The following is a 20581-nucleotide window of genomic DNA, read 5'->3' as shown; positions in this document are numbered from 1 at the left end:
GGTTTTTCTAGAGATTACAATCTGTATCTTTCATTTATCAGTCTACCAAGAATTAATATTTTACCACTTTCTGTAGAACACTTGTACCAGTATCTTTCATTTACTTACTTCTTGTCCTTTGCGCCATTATTCTCATACATTTTACTTCTACGTATTTTATAAAACTCACAATTCATTGACATTAACCTTGCTCTAAATGCCCAGTTATCTTTTAGAGAAATTAAGAAGCAATTTCTAGAATTATTTATCAACATATTTTCCATTTTTAGAACTCTTTATTCCTTCATGTGAATCTGAGTTTCCATCTTCCTGAAAAACTTACTTGAACATCTCTTTCTTTTTTTGAGAGAGAGAGAGGGCACGCATATGAGCAGGGTGGGGGGAAGGGCAGAGGGAGAGAGAGAATCTTAAGCAGGTTCCATGTCCAGTGCAGAGCCCAACGAGGGGTTCGATCTCAGGACCCTGAGATCATGACCGGAGCCGAAATCAAGAGTCAGACCCCTAACCAACTGAGTCACCTAGGCATCCCTAACATTTCTTTTTAATGCAGGTCTATTGGTTGCTCTTGGAGGGCCAATGCCCATGTTCATTATCTGTTTATTAATACACAGCTAGTGCCCAAACGGCAACTGGCATTCTGGCCGGCTGAGGGGGGTGTGGCTGGTAGAGCTGAGCCTTACTTCCTGATGGATGGCAGAGGCTTCTGAGGTGGGCCAAGTCTTTGGTTTTTCCAATTACCAAGGTACCTCTGAGCCCCACTGGGCAGCAACAGGATGGTAGGTGCGTACATTGTCAGTTACTTCTGGAGGAAATGCTGAGAGCCACCCTACGGTATCCATTGGATGCAGGGTTCTCTATAGACGGCAGATAAGGGAAGCGTGCTGGCTTGACCACCTGCTTGCTGTGTCCCTACAGCTTACTCAGACATGGGGACGCATGTTTCCTGCCAGAGGATTGCCCGTGCACTTGGAAGGGGAAGGAGTATTTCCCTGGGGACCAGGTCATGTCTCCCTGCCACACCTGGTAAGTGAGGGTACCATTCAGGCTCTGCTTTTTGCCGGGGATGAGGATGGATGCGGAAAGCATGGTGGTGAGCGCCGTTTAGCATTCCCCCTTCCACCATGTTCACATCCATGTTGTGTGTTTGTGTGCCATATAGGGATGTGTGTATATATATAAGGGTATGCAAAGATAGAAATCTGGGGGATGTTTTTGTAAACATTTACACGAATGTGATTTTGTGACCTCCAGGCTTCCATTGGAGGTCAATGGTGTTTGTGACCCCTAGCCCAGGGGCACATAGTGGGCACTGTGTAGGCAGTGGCTCTGGTGTGGGTATTCCGAGTGTGTGTGGCGTGGGCCCTGTGAGCTGCTCTGGGCCCATGTGTTTCAGTGTGTGCCAGTGGGGCTCGTTCCAGTGCACGCTCCATCCCTGCGCTTCCACCTGCACGGCCTATGGTGACCGGCACTACCGCACGTTCGATGGGCTCCCGTTCGACTTCGTGGGGGCGTGCAAAGTGCACCTGGTCAAGGTGAGCTCCTGGATGCGTCTGCCCAGCTGGCTGTATGGGGACTCGGGGCAGCTGAAGCTGAGGACCTGTCCGGCACGGTGATGTTCTAGACTCCAGTCTGATGCAGAATTGGGCGGGTGGAGGGATCTAAGCCTGGGGGTGGGGCAGGGCTATCTGGAGACTGAAAGAAGTGCTGTGGAGCAGGCTCAGGGCTAGACAGAGCTCACCAGTCATATAATACCCCACTGCTTGGCCACTCACCATTATAGCCTTGCCCTGTTGGGTCCCAAGGGTCTTCTTGTCTGTAATAAGAACTCATGGTTTTTGAGCTTTTATTGTATGCCTGGTGGTCTGCTGAGCCAATTTCATGGATTACTTTGCCTAATTCTCACAGCAACATTATGAAGTAGAGTTTACTGACCCCATGTTATAGATGCAGCAACTTAGGCTTAGGGGAGTTAGGTGTCTTGGCTGAGGTCACACCATTGGCCAGTGGCAGAGCTGGTGTCAAGTTTGAACCAAGAAATCTGACAGGAGATTTAATATGTGAAAGCTGTCAGCTCCTGCGAAGGAAAAAGGATGGTGATGTGGGGTGGGGGGCACAGTAGAGGCAGGATCCTCTCCAGAAAGAGAAAAGGGGTACCAAGAGGGCAGGTGGGAGAGTGCCAGAGACACACCCAAGGGACTTTGATTTTGCTAAGGACCTGTCCCATTATATAATAGTGAGAGTAATAATAATGACAAACCTTTTATGGAATGAGTCCTAGCTATGGGGAAGGCATTGTGTGGGGGTTTTTCATGTAATTTCTGTAACCTCAAGAGACAGATAATTGACCTTATTTTAATTTTTAAATTTCAAAGGCAATGCATGCTCTTCACTGACATTTAAAACAATTTAGAAGCATATATTAAAAATAAATATTTCCCTTTACAGCTCTTCTGTTCCCATTCCCTGCTCGTAACAGTTAGGTGTGAATCCTGCAAGATCGTCTTCCATGAGACAGACAGATACACACACACACACACACACACACACACACGGTGCTTTGTTTTTATGGATAGGATTCTGCAATTTGCTCTATTCACTTAATACCATATACCTTAGTCATTATAGAATTGGTACATACCTCTTTCTTCTTTGTGTAAAATTCTACAGAGAGGACATGCTCTCGTTTGTTTTATTATCTCCCCATTGACAGACATTTAGATTGTTGCTGATATTTAAATGCTCAATGAATACTTTTGTGGATGTATCTCATAGAGTGTTAGACGTGGAATTGCCATGAAAAGTTGTATACACATAAGATGTTATTCAGTGCTTGCAATTTGCCCTCCAAGAAGGCTTACACTACTGTCATCAGGTATATAAGACAGTACCCCCACCCTATACCCTTGTCAGCACCAATCAACCCTATTATATAGCCATCCATCCATCCGTCCGTCCGTCCGTCCAATACTTTTTGGAGAGTGACTACATGCTAAACACTGCCCTAGGCACAACAGTGAAATTGAGCTTCAGAGAACTGAAGTAAGTTGCCCAAAGTCACACAGCTAATAAGAAGTATAAGTGGATTGAAAACCACCTCAGAGTCCATGTCCCACTACCTCTGTGCCTGTCCTCAGGCCCTTTTCTCTCCCTGGTTTTACTGAACTAATTTATTTTCTCCCCAGAGCACAGCGGACCTCAGTTTCTCTGTGATTGTAGAGAATGTAGACTGTTACAGCTCTGGTATCATCTGTAGGAAGTTTATTTCCATCAACGTTGGGAACTCACTCCTCATCTTTGATGACGACTCGGGAAGTCCTGTAAGGCCTGGTGCAGGTTCAGGTTGTATAGACAGTCGTATGTTAACAGGGGCTGGGGCAGAAGAGGGCTGGGGACCCAGTTCCTTGGAGCTGTTGAGTCAGCAGCCCTGATTGAACTCCTTGGTCAAAGTCAGGAACACAGAGGTCAATGTCAGGGTGTGAGGGAGGCGTGAGTTCCTGGGGCTGGGCAGCTGACCCAGGTGTTGGGGGACACCCGGGCCTCAGGAATGACCATCCCTGTCGCTCTAGAGTCCTGAGAGCTTCCTGGATGAGAAGCAGGAGGTCCACACGTGGCAAGCAGGGTTTTTCACGCTGGTGCATTTCCCAAGGGAGCACATCACCCTCTTATGGGACCAGAGAACCACAGTGCACATCCAGGCTGGGCCACAGTGGCAGGTACTTGCATGAGCAGTGACCCTCACAGGGCCCTCTGCTCCTTCCTGGGGCTGACCCAGGCCACTGGGCATCCTTGCATGAGCTGGACCCTCACCAAGGAGCCTGGAGTATCATGCCTCCTGTCCTGTCTGCCCCCACCTCACTCCGTGCCCTTCTCCTCTGACTCTTCTCCTACCCCTCTTTACATCATGACCTCAGAAGTTGCTTCAGGTCCGTGACAGACTCCTGGGCTCATGGCAACTGCGCTGCCAGTGGTTCGTCCCTGGTGTTCCTGCAGGTGACCGCAGTGTCCTCTCTTCTTTCAGGGCCAGCTGGCGGGACTCTGTGGGAACTTTGACTTAAAAACCATCAATGAGATGAGGACTCCGGAGAATTTAGAGTTAACTAACCCCCAGGAGTTTGGCAGCAGTTGGGCTGCCGTCGAGGTAAAGGCTCCCTAGGCTGCCTCCCTCCCTCGCTCAGATGGGCCCTGGCTGGCACTGAGGGGCCCTGGCCCCAGGTCAGGGACACTGGTGTGAGACTGCTCATGCAAACGCTCTCTTGGCCTCTGACCCAGCATCCCCAGCCTTCGGCTCTGCCCTGTGGCCAGAGGGCATCCACCCCCCATCTCACAAATCAGGCTGCACCTGTGCCCTGGATCAAGCCCTGATGGGAGGGTGGGGGCTGAGAAGGAGATGAAGTCTTTGTCTGAGGAGAGATGACCACCTACGTACTAGGGAAGATGAGGCTTGTTGAAACATGACCATCTTAACCATCTCTGTGCCCCCAGTGCCTGGCACTAGGTCTGGTCCAGAGGAGAGTCCAAGAGAGACCCATGTGGCCTGAGGCAATCAGAGCAGGCTTCCTGAAGGAGGTGCGAGTAGACTGGTACTTAAAGGCCATATTTGGAAAGATGAATGTATCAGAGAGAAGGCCTCTGAGAGGGAGACAACTTTAGCAGAGGCAGAAATGAGGAGGATGTCCCTGGGGTTTGGGAAATGGCTGAGGCCCCCAAGTTGTGAGCTATGGGGGAAAACAGCACTGAACTGAGAGCAAGAGACCTAGGTTCTTGTCTTGGGTCATCCAGTGAGCTGCTGGGTGAGCTTGAGTAAGTTCCATCTTCTCCGTGGTCCTCTGAAGGAGCTGTGCCAGGAGAGGGATGTAGACTGGATTTAAGCTCTTGTGACAACTCTTATCAGCCAAAAGAGGTAGTCTGTGAAGCCGTGCTGAGAAATACCTAAGACTTGTGTCAGGCTCAGCTAGGAGAACTGTGATTGATTAGTTATGTCTATGGATGCAGCAGCAGAGAGTGGTGATATGGGCGTTACATATTCGCATTTCCTGGACTGAGTCATCTTATGTCCCTAATTCTCAGTTGGGGAGTAGATGAAGATGAGCTTATGTAGACTGGGGTCCAGGGACAGTCATGGCTTGGAGCCCAGTGTAATCCTGAGGTGGGACAAGGCTGTTCTTGCAGCCTCAGAAGAGTGCTCTAGCCCACCCCCATTTTAGAGAAGCAGAGAGGATGACTAACCTTTATTGCTCCCCTCCTCCGATCCCCTACTGCTGTTCCTCTCTTGATAACCCCCTTGGGCATATCCTGGGGGGTTCTTATGAGAATGTAGCACTGATGGAGGAGGTTCGGCAGGCATTGGGGCAGTCTGTATTAGTTATTAGTTATCTGTAGCTATGTAACAACACTACTACAGACTTGGAAACATTTGACCACACACATGTGGTGTCTGTTGGTCAGGAGTCAGGGTGGGGCTTGACTGGTTCTCTGCTTGGGGTATCACAGGCTCAACCAAGGTGTCAGCCAGGGCTGGGCTCTTATCTGGACGTTCGACTAGGGAGGTATGTCCTTCCCCACCTGCTGGGGTGGTTGTCAGCAGCATTCGGTTCCTTGCAACCATAGAACTGAGAGCTTCAGTGTTTTTGCTAGCTGTTGGCCAGAGAAGACCCCCGGCTCCTAGAGAGCACTCACCGTTTCTACCATGTGAGACTCCCCCACATGGCTGCTTGCTTCCTCACAGCCAGCAAGGGAGAAACTCAGCAAGATGGACTCTACCATCTTATAAAACATAAAATATGTAACATAAAAATGCAGTCGCAGACTCATAACCATGTCCATCCCGTCACCTTTGCCTTCTTTTGTCAGTTTGAAGCAAGTCATAGGTCCTTCCCATACTCAAGGGGAGGGAATTATACAAGGACTTGAACCTCAAGAGTTGGGGGATCAAGGGGGCCACTCTAAGAGTCTGTCCACCACACCAGGCAACAGGCATTGTGGGGATAGGGAGATCAACAGCCCTGCCTTTGCCTCTCAGTGCCCAGACACCCTTGACCCCTGGGACACGTGTGTCCTGAATCCTCTCCGAGAACCATTTGCCAGAAAGGAGTGCAGCATCCTGCTCAGTGAGGTGTTTGAGACCTGCCACCCTGTGGTGAGTGGACCCCAGCCTCAGTCCTCCTGAGCCCCTCCCTACCTTCCCTCAATCCCTTCTCCTCGCAGACCGCCCCCCCACCCAATGCCTGGGGAGAGGCACCTCAGGTCTAGAAAGGAGACCTACCTCTGCCAATCCCCTGCCTCCAGCCTGCTCCGATGAACCTGTTCTGTTTCCCCAGATGACCCAGGACAGACAGCCAAACAAACCGCTTCCATGCCTTTTTCAAACCTATCTCAATCTGGCTCTTCCTCCCGGTGAGGAAGTTATTCTGCACAGTGGACACAAACCCCTCATGCCCTGGCATCGGCCTGTGTGGAGACGGAGGGGAGCTGGCGCTTAGCTCTGCATGGCACCCCCCAGGGCCTCGAAGGCTGCCGTTGGCCTGGCCCTGGCTGTCTCTGGCCCTGGCTGGGAGTTCATACCCCATGTCTGTCTCTCAGCCACATCCTTAACCTCTGGATCCAATAGTGTAGGCCTAGGGAAGGCGAGAGCTTAGTTCTCAAAAGTGGGGTCTGCCTGGGCCATGGAGCTGTCTTGCTCTGAGCTGGCCGCCTGTCTGCCCTCACCCCACCAGGGCAGCTCACCCCAGCCTGGTGTCCCTTCGCGTTGATGCTGCTCCCTGCCACTAGGAGGCATCGGCCGGGAAGCTGAGGGGCTAACCCTCGGGAGCTGTCCGCTGACCTCTGACTTCTGACCTCCCCCAGGTCGATGTCACTTGGTTTTACTCAAACTGCCTGACGGACACCTGTGGGTGCAGCCGGGGCGGGGACTGTGAGTGCTTCTGTGCCAGTGTGTCCGCCTATGCCCACCAGTGCTGCCAGCACGGGGTGGCCGTGGGCTGGCGGACCCCGCGCCTCTGCCGTGAGTATGCAGACCGGGCACCCAGCGTGGGGAGCGGGGGCCCCTCCACGGGCAGGCCTGTGGGCTGCCATCACCCTGCCTGGCATTACTGAGTACTCGGTACGTGCCACGCACCAACTGGCTTGCCCGTATCTTTCACTGAACTCGTAAAATACCCTATCAAGTAGGAATTCATTCCTGGTTCACAGCTGGGGAGCAGGTTAGACAGAGGGAGAGATGGAGTAACGTGCTCAAGGTCCCACAGCTTAGTGGAGGAGCCAGGGCTCATCTTCAGATGGTCTGGCTGCAAATCTGTGCTCTTAACCACGTTCCCAGGGGAGTCAGGAGCCCCGGGTTTCAGACCCACAGCTGCCATATGCGAGCTGTGTGGCCACAAACAAGTCACCCAACCTCTCTGGGGCTCAATTTTCTCATCTGAAAAGTAGGAATAGACCTGCCCCACCAGGTTTATTGTGAGGGTCAAATGGGATAATGAATTAAAAGCCCTTTGTCAGCTAAGACATACAAAGGCAGCACAAGACATCAGTTTATTTAGAGCAATGGTGGTCTGTAAATGCTTTGGGTTGCACGCTCCATCTAGTAAAAAATGTTTCAAGCGTGCATTCATACACATACATAGATACATGTATGTGGGTACATATATACTATTAGTAATATAAATGTATATCATAAAACAGATACAAGAGTAAATATTTTAAAAATGAAATAAAATATATAGAAAGTTCCATTAGTCATTCACTTATTATTTATTATTTGTTCCTGCACACCGATGATCTTTCTGGGCCCATCACTGCCTCACTTTGGGGTGCAGTGGTTATCACACAGCCTCTGAGGCCAGAGCCCCACCCAGCGGGGTCACCTGGGGCACATTCTTCACACCCCGACTCGTACATGGGTTAAGAGACCCGTCCCTCCCTTGCAGGGTGCTGCAAGATTTCACTGAGCTAGCCCACGTGAAGCACTGGGCATGCGCTCTGTGGTATTGCTGAGGTTGCTGTCATTTCTTACGGGGACGCAGGTGCTGGCCCGTCCTGAGCCCTGAGAGCTCCAGGCAAGAGGACCCTAGGAAGAAGATGGAGCAGAACCTACCTCTGGCCTCCCTTTTCTCTGCCCGGTTTCCTCTGAGAGCCCTCTACTACAGAGGCTCTGTGGTCATGCTCTGTGGCCCTCCCTTCTCTTTCTCAGATAAAAATCCTTCATGAAAGAGAAGGCAGCACAGTTTTACCGAGGATCTGCTGTGTGCCCAGCCGTGTGCCTTCTGTGCATTAGCTCCTTGATATTCAGGGCTAGGGACTCCTCACCTAGGACACAAGATTTAAGGAAGCACAAAAAACTCAGTAACGGAGATAAATCACATTTGAAGGTAATATTTTTTAAAAATCAAACTTAATGCAAAAATATCTGTGGCTTTGATAACAAAATATCAAAGTTTTAAGTAATGACAGGGTCGATAGTACTGATTTTCCCTTCTGCCTCAGGATCCAACGTGGCTTGGCAAGGCGCTATCATCGATCCTGTCCTTATTTTAAATTTTTGATATTTGGTTCATCACGGACATTTTGCATTTTGCATTAATTTAAAACATTTTAAAACAGTGTATTAAAATATTATGCATCTTAATTACTGAGGTGTTTGACGCCCCCTTCCCTTTTGCACACAACGTGAGCACTTGCCTTGCCCTAGTCCAGGACTCGCAAGTCTGTGGGGCAGGTACCCTTGGTGGTCCCATATTATAGAGCAGGGCACTAAATTTCAGAGAGGTTGAGTAACTTGTCCCAGTATGCACAGCTGAAGAGTGAGAGAGATGGAATTTGAACTCAGGTCTGACTCTTCCGGGCTACCTCCCACTGACTTGATACCCACTTGAAACCAGAGACTCCGAGATCTACATTTCTAGTTCAATCTTCTGAGTCAGCAAATGAGGAAAAGTGAGTCCTTTTCCATAGACACATGGTGGGTCAGTCTCACTGCAAGTGCTCTTTCTAGAGGTCAGTGCCAAATGCAAAGAGATAGTGTTGATCATGGCATTTGGGGTATCGGGGTGGAGTAGGTGGCTCTCTTTAGACCATGCCTACGAATGAGGGAGGATCCCCCTCAGCCTTCATCCACGGTCTACCCAACTGGCTCCTCATGGCCTTGCTTCTGGCTTTGGGTGCCCCTGCAAGGTCCCCAGCCGGCCCCCGGGGGACTACAGAATCCATGACTGAGGCGCCTGGGCAACAGGCTGCAGTGCTGGGCAGAGCCACTAGAGGGTGCGCTGAGCACACACTTGGAGGAGCTTGTGAAACCTGATGGAAACTACACCCCGAGGGGCCTGAAAAAAGCCTTGGGTCCTGGTGGCCCCTGGTTCCCTTCCACCCAAGGTTCTTGAAATACCAACTTCTGTCTTGTGCTTGCATTCCTCCAGGAACTGCTATAACATTTGTGACTGGAGTTTCCACTCCTTGATTCTAGCCTTGCCCTTTGGAGCCACAGAAAATGCCCCATTCTGTCCAACACTCATTCACTCATTCACCCATTCGCTCATTCATTCATTCGCTACATGCTGAGTCCCTACTCTAGGTCAGGCTTTGAGCTTTGTGCCGGGGGCACAGACAGGAGCCGTGGTATTTCCTACACCTTAAGATACCTGAGTCCAATGACCGTGCGCAGATCTTGGAGTTTGGGAGGCAGGCCAAATCTGGGACAGCTGGGATGCTAGGGGCCGTGGCTCTGCCCACCTGTCCCAGGCTTCTCAAGAAGTCTTGTTCTCTCTCTTGCAGCGTATGACTGTGACTTCTTTAATAAAGGTAAGCCCATCCTCCCCAAGTGGAGCCTGGGGGGCTGAGTACCGCCAGCCCCGCTGCTGCCATGACAGCATCAGCTGGCCCTGGAAGAGCTGTAACATGGTGCGAGGAGGGACCGCACTGTGCAGAGAGAATCCAGATAGTGCGGAGGCCAGGGGTGTCTCAGAATTCTGTCTCTAGAAGCTCCTGTGTCCCCTCTCTCCAGGCCGGGCCAGCTTCCCGGGAGTTGTTCTCACCCAGGGCAGCCTCACCAGGAAGTAAAAACCCCATTCCCACCAATCTGCCACCTTCTGTCCTCTGCAATCTCGCTCATCAGGCTCATGGAATATTGTCTTGGGTCTCCTGAAGGTTTGAGTGGTGAAGGCAAATGCAAACTGCTCTTTCTGAGGATGACTGGGGCAAAACCTACAGCTTGGCTCAGCCTGTCCAATTCATCTTCAAATTTAGCCAAGGTCACAGGGTACCAGGATATGCTCCAAATTCTGCATTAGCTAGAGTAAAACCACAGGTCGCGACTAAAGACCCAAGGGAGGCTAATGTCCAGCGTTAGAGCTCATTATTCAGTTTAATCACCAGGGTCATGGGCAATAGGGTGGGAAGTCAGATCTTGGCAGAGTTAGATGCTCGTCAGGTCCTTGGTACCATTCACCTTTGACTTCGGAGCTCTGCGTCATCCCCTTCCAGGTACCATGCCAGGAATAGGCCTATGTGCATCTAGGCCCAAGGCTTTGTCCTCAGTTACAAGCATTATCAGATTTTGGGTTGCGATATGTCCCACTGGCAGAGGATAGCAGGTGAAATCGAGGGGGACAGACTAGAGACAGGATACCAGTTAGGGAGTCTGAGAGATAAAAGCTGGACCGGGGTGAAGCATGATAATTCAGGGACTACAGACCCTCCAAAATGTTAGCCCCTAGGGACTCCTGATGGCCAAGGGCTTCCTCCTGGCTATGACGAAGCTTTCCTTATAGGAATGAATCTGTAACAGAATTGCAGTCCCTGGGACAGGCAAGGTCTGTCTGACATCAGGCAAGACATTTCAGCGAGACAGCTCTGAGAAGAGTTTTCTCCCTTCTGTGGCATTTTGGGTGGCAGTAACTGGCAAAGGACAAGCTGTTTCTAGCATCTTCCACCTACTCATCCACCTACCCATCCATTCCTTGCTCTGCTCTCCTACCAACATTTTCTCTGGTCCAGGCCCTTTGCTGGGTGCTGGGGAATCAATGGTCAAAGAGGCCTGTCCCGGTGGTGGTGTGCTGGATCCCGCTCACACTGGCCCCCTAAAGCTGCGGTGTGTTCCTAACTCCACATTCAGTCGGTAGCTTGAAACTGACCACTGCCGTGAGTATTCACACGGTGGAAATCAGCAACCACTACAAAGTGGGGTTTTGTTTGTTTGAGAATTTATTGTTACGCATTTACTAGCATAGCACTGCCTGTTTCCCATCTGGCCCAGGAGACGGACGTGGATCCACCATCAAGGTCCTCATCCTAAGAGCTGTGATCAGGGCCTGCCGTGCTCCAAGGGCTGGTGGAGCACTGAGGAGGAATGACGTTTGTGTGTGGCGGGAGAGGGTGCAGGGAGAGCTTCGCCAAGGAGGTGACATTTGAGCTGGGCCCCAAAGGTTGAGTAGGCGTTTGCCAGGCACAAAACATGGAGGACTACTCTGAGTGGGTGGACAGCATGAGGAGAGGCATGAGGTAGAGCACAGCACGGCTCTTTCAAGGAGGTGCTAGAGAAGTTCAGTGTGGCAGGGCAAGGGTGTGGGGAGGTACGTGGGGTTTGGAGTGGGAAGGGTCCCTGAATTCAAGCTGGGCTTTTGGATTCCATCCTGAGGGCAATGGGGAGCCATTGATGAGTCCCAGCAGGGAGTGTGGCTAGAAAGGTGACCCAAGCACCCGTGGGGAGGAAGCACTGGAGGCTGGGGGGCACACCAGAGGCAGGGAGGTTGGTTTTAAGGCAATTGTCTAGGAAACCCATGGCCCTCTCCAACCTATACCAACAACGGTAGGAACCCAAGAGCCACAAAAATGACACATTTGAGATAAGCAGGTAAACACTGATGTTGAGCCTGAGACTTGCCAGGCTTCGTTCCTCAGGTGTTGGGTGGGTAGAGACCAGGTCTGATGTTGAGTCCCAGAGGCGACCCTGAATAGAGCAGTGGCTGTGGGACAGGCCCACGGAGAGACATCTGCAGGGGTCGGGGTGGGGCAGAGGTCTCCCGTGGGTGGCCCTGTTCCCAGGTTTCCTGTGAAATTGTTCAGGCGCTGTGCAGAGGGTCACTTCCCATCAGGGACTGACCCCCTGGAATTCATGCCCCTTCCTTCTTGTGGAATCAAGTTCCCTGGGGCCCGGGGTGAGGGAAGCGACCGAGAGTAGCTCTCTCGCACCCTCTCTTTTCCCCACCTCTGGCAGGATGGGAGGTGGGCCAAGGCCCAGGGGGGCAGGCCTCCCACCTGGGCCCCTTCTCTCCAGCACTAGGTAAGGGTCCCTACCAACTGGCCAGCTTGGCCACTGGCAATGCCCTGGTGGCCAGCAAGGCGGCGGGCGGTGCCACGGTCCTCATGAGCGCGGGGGACGTGGCTCCAGGGGACATTGTGAACTTCCTGCTGACGGCTGCACTGTACAAGGCCAAGGCTCATGGTAAGGTCTGCCTCCAGCCCCACTGCAGCCCTTGGTGGAGGGAGGATGCTGAGGCCCTAAGCAATCTGCAGTTGCTGGAGAAATGTGGGGCTCCAACAGGTGCCCCTCTGCCAGCTGAGACAGGCCTCTGGGTCAGCCTGTTAGTCTCTTCAAACAGACACCTTCCATTTTCTCCCTGGAAGAAGCAGGGAGGCCAAGGTCCAGATGTACCTTTGTAGCTTTATACCATTGCTGTGTTCCGGTCAAGCCTGGTGGCAACAACCACTCCTTCCTCTCCCTCCCCTCCTTCCTGCCCCCAGTCCTCTTTCCCCTCTCCTCCTCCCCCTCCTCTTCTCTCCCTCCCCTCCACCCTCTTCCATCTCTTCCTGCTTCTCCTTCTTCTCTTCTGCCTCCTCCCCTCCCTTCCCCTCCGTTTTTGAGACTGGATAGACTTGAAGTGCCAGAGGGGAGCTGGCTGATGTACTGACTCCTGGGGGGCTTGCTTCTGCGAATGGAGGAGCAGGCTCTTGACCGGCTCAGGTTATGATCCTGAATTCTAGGACACGCCTGGAACCAGCCACAGCCCCCTGGGACTCAGTCCGCTGATCTGACTGGCTTTGCTTTAGTGGGCACTGTCCTCTGTTCAGAGTTCAGCAGTGCTGAAGGGGTGGCAGGAACCTTGCCCGGCACAGAGGGCCCCTGGATGGTATTTTTTGGGGGCCCTGGGCCAGCCAAGGCCTCAGTTCAACCAGTGCTGGGAAGTCTTTCCTGTGGCCATTTGTGTGTGTCCCAGTATGCGTGACCGCTGTGATCAGCATTTCTACCCCCGCATCCTGCTGGCCCCATCTAGTCAGTGTCTCCCTAACCACAGGGATGCGGCCCATCCCAGCATTAGCTGGAACCGGGACCCAAGAGACTTCTCAGAGGGTTCATCCCAATCTCAGAAATTCAGTTCTCAGATTCTCAGGGTCTGCAGTTTACCTAGTTATGAGGACCTCTCCCCACCCCCTCATCCCTCCTTCCCTGCCTTTCATTGAGCCCTATTCCCAGGCCAGGCACAGAGCTGGGTACCAGGGCATTAGGGATGGAAGAGACACATCCCTGTCCACTGGAAGTCCACAGTCCCATCCAGGAGTTAGACATGATATGAGCATGGTATGATGGTGCCTGCTCCTGGGTCCCATCCCTGGGGCAGACTGTGTGGAGGTTAAGCTCCTGGGCTCTGGCCTTAGCCTACCTGGTCTCCTAATCCTGTCTGCCTCTTCCACCATCAGTGTGACTCTGGGCCTCACTTCCCTCATCTGTAAAATGGGAACAACAAGATCATCCCCCACTAACCTATTATAGATTGTACTTGTTTATGATGTTTATCCTCCTCCCAGTCGAATGTGAGTTTCATCAGGGCAGGGATTTTGGTCGTTGGTTTCCTGTTGTGCCTACCACAGTGCCTGGCACATGATGGGCCCTCAGAAAACATGAGCTGCTGAATGAATGAATTTGCCACCTCCTGGGGCTCTCTTGGAATTTAATAACCCAGCAGGTAGAGGGCTTACTTAGTATCATGTCTGGCACATAGTAAGTCCTTGATAAACAACACTTATTGTTATTACCGTCAATAATGAATCCTTCCTCCAGTCGCCTCCTGTCTCCTCACAGCTGCTCAGGGAGGTGTGACAGGGCCACATGGACGGGGAGGGAAGACACATCAAGCCCCATGCTAGGCCTTTCACCTGCGCCATATTGTTTGCTCCTCACAACAGCCCGGGCACGTTAAGCCACTTGCCCACAATACAGCCAGCTGTGGCGGGCCGGGACTCCTGGACACCTGCTTGTGTGGATTTGGGGGCTATCCACCCAGCAACAAGCCCCACTTTCTAGAACTGGGCCTTTGTGGACACAGGAGAAAGGAGAGCAGACACCAGTTGTGGGGCTCAGGGCAAGCCCCTTCTCCTCTTGGGGTCACTGTTTTCTGTGGGTTGGACTCCACATCCCCTCAGTCTGCCAGCTCTGAGCCTCTGGGATTCTGTGTGGAGCAGGACCAAGCTGGGGTCACTGAAACCTGTCAAATCAGCAACCCCCTAGCCTGTCCAGTGTGTCCAATAGGACGGGACTCCTCCGGGGCGGCCGTTTCTGTCAGTCTGTTCACTGTTGTGTCCCTAGCATGGAGAATTCCTCCTGGCACACAGAGGGTCCCCCAGAGGTTTACAGGGGGAGGAAAGGAGGGAGGGAGGGCGAGAGGGAGGGGGGGAGGGAGTGAAGGAGAAAGGAGAGAAAGGACGGAAAGAGGGAGGAGGGAAGGAAGGTGGGAGGAAGACACGTCCCGAGGTTTGGCAGCTGACAGCTTCTCTAAGCTTCCACTTCCCTCGGGGAGAGGTGGTGTGTGCAGAGGGGCGCCAGCAGGCAGAAGTAAGTGGGCAGGCGTGGGGGAGCAGGGCCCAGCTAATCCACAGGGCGGGTGGCTGCCCTGAGTCACTGAGAGCAGACGCGTTCCAGGCTCTGCCCCTCATCTGGACCCCTCTCTGCGCTCACCTCACCCACCTGGCTCTTTACAGACCCGGATGTGGTGTCCCTGGAGGCAGCGGACAGACCCAACTTCTTCCTCCATGTCACAGCCAATGGGTCTCTGGAGCTGGCCAAGTGGCAGGGCAGCGTTGCCTTCCACCACCATGCCTCCTTCTTACTGCACCGGGGGACAGGGCAGGCAGACCTCGTGGCCCTGGAGTCGCTGGCAGAGCCTGGCTCCTTCCTTTACGTGTCGGGCCCCACGCTGGGCCTGCAGCTGTACGAGCACACGGAGGTGTTCCGCCGGGGCACGTTCTTCCGCCTTCTGGGTAGGTGTCCACCCTGCCGTCACCCTCAGCCCCTCCTCAAACCGCCCTTCCTGCCCTCTCCCACCCTCCCAGCTGCCCTCAAGAGGCAGAATTCCCACTGTCCTGACACGGGGAGGCCACACTTTGGTGCCGCCCCTAAGATGGGAGGGGGCCCGACCTCCGTGCTGGCGGCCTAGGGAGCTGTGGGCCGTGGGGCTCGGGGCCCAGCCAGCTTCCTGGGTCCTGCCTACACCCACAGGCCAATTACATGGTCTAAAAATAGGGCAGCCTTTGTGGACGTGAGGTAAGAAGTGCTCCTGACTGCAGCTTGCAGAGCCCACTGGCTCAGGTTTCTTGCTGATGGGGACACATGCCTGCCCTGTGAGCTCAAAGATCGCCCCCTGGGCACCAGGCTGAGGAGCCAGCAGTCTCCCTCTGTCCCGCATGGGAGGCCCAGGACCCTGGGCAGTGATGGGGCAGCTCCATACCCTTTCCAGCTAAGGCCAGTGGGATCCAGGGCTCTGCCATCCCCCTGCCAGGTGGGTCTGCCCCCAAGTGCTTGTTCTCTGCTTCTACCCTGGGGGAAGAGATCACAATTTCTCTACCACTCCAGGCAGGCCTCTGTCCTGCAAGGACACATGTATGTTTGTGCCTGTGAGGGCGCCTTGTGCTGCATGAGTGGGTCCATTTACATATGTGCACAAATGTATCTCCAACCAGCCCCTTCACTTATCACCTCCCCCCAAGCCAGGCCTGGGCCAGCTCATTCTTCCATTCCATGGTCATCTAGAGAGTCCACCAAAGAGCCCCGCCCAGGACAGATTCATCACTGGCTGTAATGGCAGGACTTGTGTCCCTTTCTGGAAGACCCTGAGGCAGAGTAGAATGAAGCCAGACTTTGAAGCCAGACAGCCTTGGGTTCAAATCCTGACCCTAGTCCTTGGCACTTGGAGGAGAGCTCCCCACCATCCACCTCCGTACGGTGGGGCTATTTGCCTCATAAGATTGTTGTGAGGATTGATGACATCTCACGGGCTTCGCTCTGGGCCTGGTTCCTCATAGGTGCTCCCCAAATGTAAGTTCTCAGTTCTGGTCTCAAGGATCCTAGAAAAGCAGGTTTCTTCACAATCGTCAGCAGTGTGGGGATAGAGTCAGGAAGGGGCTGCCAGGTGGGGCTGCTCCCTCTGGCCTGTTGCAGAGCCCACCCACATCTCCCTGCTCAGGCCATGGTTTCAGAGACTGGTCACATGTGCTAAGATGGTCTGGGGTCTTGTCTGCCTCCACGTCCCCCATTGCCTGCTTTCTCTGAGGATTCCTCATCTGTCAAGGCACTGGCCACAGGACCTTTTTTTGAGGAAATCTCTCCTGGGAGAGTTTAATTTTCCCAGCATCTTCTGTGCCTCAGTTTCCTTATCCATAAAATGAGGATAATGATAGTGTTACATCATAGGATTATTGTGAGCATAAATGAGGAAATACTTATGAGATGTTGAATGTCGTGTTTGGTGCTGTTTAAGAGTTGGCTGTTGTTTTTGTTGTTGTTACTATCATTCTTAGTCACCAAGGGTGCCGGGCAAGGCTGGCCATCAAGGTCCCAGGGGAGCAGGGTGACAGGGCAACCTTATGGAGGAGATCAGGGGTCCCAACCTCCTCTTTGGCCAACCCTCAAAGCCCAACTGCACCTGCCTGCTCTGTAGCCCCCCGCCCTGGGGTTCTTAGCCCCTACTCCAAGTTCCCACAGTCCCATCCCAAGGATCCCCCAGGCACTGACCCCAGCTCCCAGGAATAGTTTCCCCTTAGGTTGGCTTTCATTTTATATTTTATTTTATTTTTCTTTGCTTTTCCTGCATGTGTCCAATTGTCTGTTCCGTGGAGCAGGGTGGGGATGAGCTGAGCTAGGATTACCTCTGTGTTCTGTCACCTGACCCTGAGCTGGTACCCAGTCGCGCTCAGTCTCGGGGCTCTGGGGCGGGTCACCTTTCCAGATGCCCAGCCCTCAGGGGCTGCCTACCCCCTCTGTGAGTGGCACTACGATGCTTGTGCAGGCCCCTGCTTCCGAACCTGCCGGGACCCGCGGGCAACTAGCTGCCGGGACGTGCCAAGGTGAGGGGGCATGGAGTCAAGCTGTGTACCTCAGTGTATTGAGCACACACCTGTCTCAATGGGTGTGTAGTCTGTGGCCAGAGGCATGAGCACGTCCTGGGGTGTGTGTGTGCTCCCATGTACTCGTGATTGCATGTTTTGTGGGTGTGTGTGGGTAGGTGTGGACCAGAGTGGAGCTGACTTACACGGGCGTGTGTGAGTCCTGATTTGCGTGTGATGTGCCTACAGCTGGGCCCTGTGTGTACTTGGGCGGGTCCACCAGTGTCCGTGGGCTGCGCGCAGCTGTGCATGTGGGCGTGTGTGTGTGAGCTGCACGCGTCTGGGTGTTGGTGCAGCTGTGTGTGCACGAAGGTGCATGCCCTGGTGTTTTGATAGTCTGTGTGGATGTAGGTGTATCTGTGTGAATGCTTTCGAGTCTTGCAGGTGTGACAATGTGCCTAAATGCAGACACATGGGAGCATGTGTGAGTGTGTGCACAGTGTGTGCATAACCAGACTGTGTTCATGTTTCTCTCTTGGTCTGAGGAGTACGAGTGTGCAGAAGCGTGCAACATGCATGTTTGGGTATATGTGCTTCTGTACACAGCGTCTCTGGGGGTTCATGTGACATGTGTCATAAGGAGGGATGAAGCTGTGCTCACTCCAGGTGAAAGAGAGGATCCCCCCCCCATATTTCAGACTACTAACTGGCTCCCTGCTCTGTCCTCAGGGTGGAAGGCTGTGTGCCTGCATGCCCCACTCCCAAGGTCCTGGATGAAGTCACACAGAGATGTGTCTACCTGGAGGACTGTGAGTGGCCTAGGTTTCTCATCCTTCCCTCAGATTTCCTCTCAATCTCCAGCGTCTCCTTTGACCCATCATGCCCAGAGTCCCCAGGTCCCTGGAGAAGCAGGGTCAGCATAGGGGCCTCTGGAAGAGACCTTTAGAGCAGGCAGGGACCTCATCCAGTCCATTCTTCCCATTAAACAGAGAAAAAAACTGAGGCCCAGAGTGGGGAGGGGACTGGCTTGGGGTCAGGCGGTAGGAACGCAGTATAGGCAAAGGTAGACCTGAGGTCCGTTGGCTCCGAGCTCAGGCTTTGAGGTATGGGGCGGAGTCCAGACCTGTGGACTCATCCAATACCACACGACAGAGGCCCCTGCGTTGGTCAGGCAGCCTGACTGGCCGTTGGAAGCTGCCTTCCCCTATGCTCACCTGCTTGCTCAGGAGCCCTACCTCGCAGCCCTGCCCAGGGAAGACCCCCTTGGGGCAGGCAGCAGGCACCCCATCGTCTGAGCTTCTTCTCTCTCTGCCCCAGGTGTGGAGCCCGTGGTTTCGGTCCCCACAGAGTCTCTCGGCAACGAGACCCTGCCTCCCAGTCAAGAGCTGCCCACTCTCAGTGATAAGGAGCTGCAGTTTCCACAGGAAGCTCCTGGGGCCCCCTCCCACAAGCCAACGCACACTCCAGCTGCCCCACTCACCACAGCCCTGAACCCACCCACGGCAGCTACCGAGGGGCCAGTGCTGACTCCAGGCCCCCCCCCGGCCACTCTGCAGCCACCGTCGGGGACCACTACATCTAACCTCCCTGCCCGCCCCACAGAGGCCCCAGCCAGCATGGAAGTGACTGCCAGCCACCTGGCCACTCCCCTTACCCCAGAATCCTCATCCCTCTCCCTCTCGCAGCCGACGCCCACACCTAGCATGGGGTCAGGTGCTGGGAAGACGACGAGGGTGACTGTGACCTTTGCAGGGAGCCCCAACATCACAGTCTCCTCCCGGTCACCCCCTGCACCTCGCTCCCCGCTCATGACCAAAGCTGTGACAGTCCCAGGCCCTGGCTCCTTGCCTATTAAGACCACCCCCCTCCAGCCCTTCCCAAGCCTGGAGTTGCCTGCAAGTTCTTCCTCCAGGCCTGTGGCTTCCCCTGCAGTGACCTCCAGGCCTCCCACTTCCTTGGGATCCCACAAGGCTTTGCTGACACCTGCAATCACAGAGGTCATGAACAGGACCGGGATGCCCCAGCCCATCCCGGCCCAGAGCGTTTCCAGTCCCAGCGACCCCCTAGCCGAGGCTAGAGCAACAGCAGAGCAGGTTCCCGTCAGTGCTCTGGCTACCAAGAGAGTGGAGATGGTGCCCCCCACAGAGAAGCAGCCTGGGCCCGGCCAGCCCGCGGGCATACCAGCACCCTCACCTCCAAGGCCCGTCCCCACTGCCCCACTGCACCCTACCTGGCAAACCCCCATAGCCACCAGGCCTCCAGCTCCGCCCCCGGGGACCCCAGCTGCCGCCAGCCAGTCCACACTTGCTCACGGGCTGGGGGTCACACGCTTCATGACTGTGGACTCAACTCGGCCACCCCAGCTCCTCCCTGGCCTGCCTCTCGATACCAGCCTGCCCTTGACCAAGGTGGGCACGTCTGCCCCAGTGGCCACGCCCGGGTCCAAGGGCTCTGTCGTCACCTTTCCACTCCAGCAACAGGCCACATCTCCCACTATGGCCACAACTCCACCTACTCAGACCCTCAGCTCAGCACCGCCTCTCACCCCTGCTGTCGTGGCCCAGGTAGGCCTACCCAGTCACACAGCCCCTCAGGCAGCAGGCACGGCGCCAGGCTGGCTTCCGGGTGCCACACTGCCAGCCTCTGGAGTCGTGGCCATGGCCGAGGGCGCAGCCTCCACGCTATCTGCTGCCCCAGGAAAGAGCACCACAGAGGAGATGGCCATCCTGTCCAAGCAACAGTCTCTGCCCCCCTGGCTGCATGGCCCTGCGCAGGGGGTGCCCACCAAACTCACGCCAGCTGTGGCCCACACTCTGGCTACCTTGGCGCCAGAGGCTGATGGTCCCTGGGCCGTCACAGTGCCACTGGTGCCCACATCCTCTCCCCTGAGCCGCGTCTCGGCCAGGACCGCCTCCCGAGAGAGCTCACTCGTTCTGCTCCCTCAGCTGGCCGAGGCCCATGGAACCTCGGCAGGACCTCGGCTCCCAGCAGAGCTGGGGACAGAGGCCACCACCAAGCAGTCTGGGCGCTCAGCCCCAGCCCAGAGCATCGCAGCGAGTTCGGCTGAGACCTTGACAACCATCACTGAGGACAGCGCATCCGCCACCTGTGTCGTGAGTGACTTGTCAGGCCACCCCAGTGTGGTCCCTCCATGCCCCTCTCTCCTGGGCCACTTGGCTGGGACACCATCGTGGCGTCACATTCCTCACGGCCTGCAGCAGCTTCTCCTTCACCAGCCGCCAGGCTGCAAGATGGGGGTTCAGTCACCGCCCTCACGCTT

General features: G+C 54.4%; 1 protein-coding gene across 1 annotated transcript in view; it reads left to right on the top strand.

The window, feature by feature from the left end:
- Window positions 1-20581, top strand: part of OTOG (otogelin) — an 86591-nt gene that overhangs the window by 36176 nt on the left and 29834 nt on the right. Inside the window, exons 24-36 of the mRNA XM_081799202.1 lie at window positions 916-1023; window positions 1394-1532; window positions 3183-3317; window positions 3567-3713; window positions 4019-4138; window positions 6020-6136; window positions 6844-7000; window positions 9763-9789; window positions 12263-12430; window positions 14962-15240; window positions 17205-17322; window positions 18031-18110; window positions 18619-20414. Coding sequence (XP_081655328.1) covers window positions 916-1023; window positions 1394-1532; window positions 3183-3317; window positions 3567-3713; window positions 4019-4138; window positions 6020-6136; window positions 6844-7000; window positions 9763-9789; window positions 12263-12430; window positions 14962-15240; window positions 17205-17322; window positions 18031-18110; window positions 18619-20414 — 3391 coding nt within the window. The remainder of the gene's footprint in view (window positions 1-915; window positions 1024-1393; window positions 1533-3182; window positions 3318-3566; window positions 3714-4018; window positions 4139-6019; window positions 6137-6843; window positions 7001-9762; window positions 9790-12262; window positions 12431-14961; window positions 15241-17204; window positions 17323-18030; window positions 18111-18618; window positions 20415-20581) is intronic.

This window comes from Leptonychotes weddellii, chromosome 11 (assembly GCF_054177405.1).
Source record: "Leptonychotes weddellii isolate Sample4059 chromosome 11, ASM5417740v2, whole genome shotgun sequence".
Lineage (NCBI taxonomy): Eukaryota > Metazoa > Chordata > Mammalia > Carnivora > Phocidae > Leptonychotes > Leptonychotes weddellii.
Note: the sequence above shows the minus strand (reverse complement) of the source record. Positions and strands in the feature narration are given on the sequence as shown.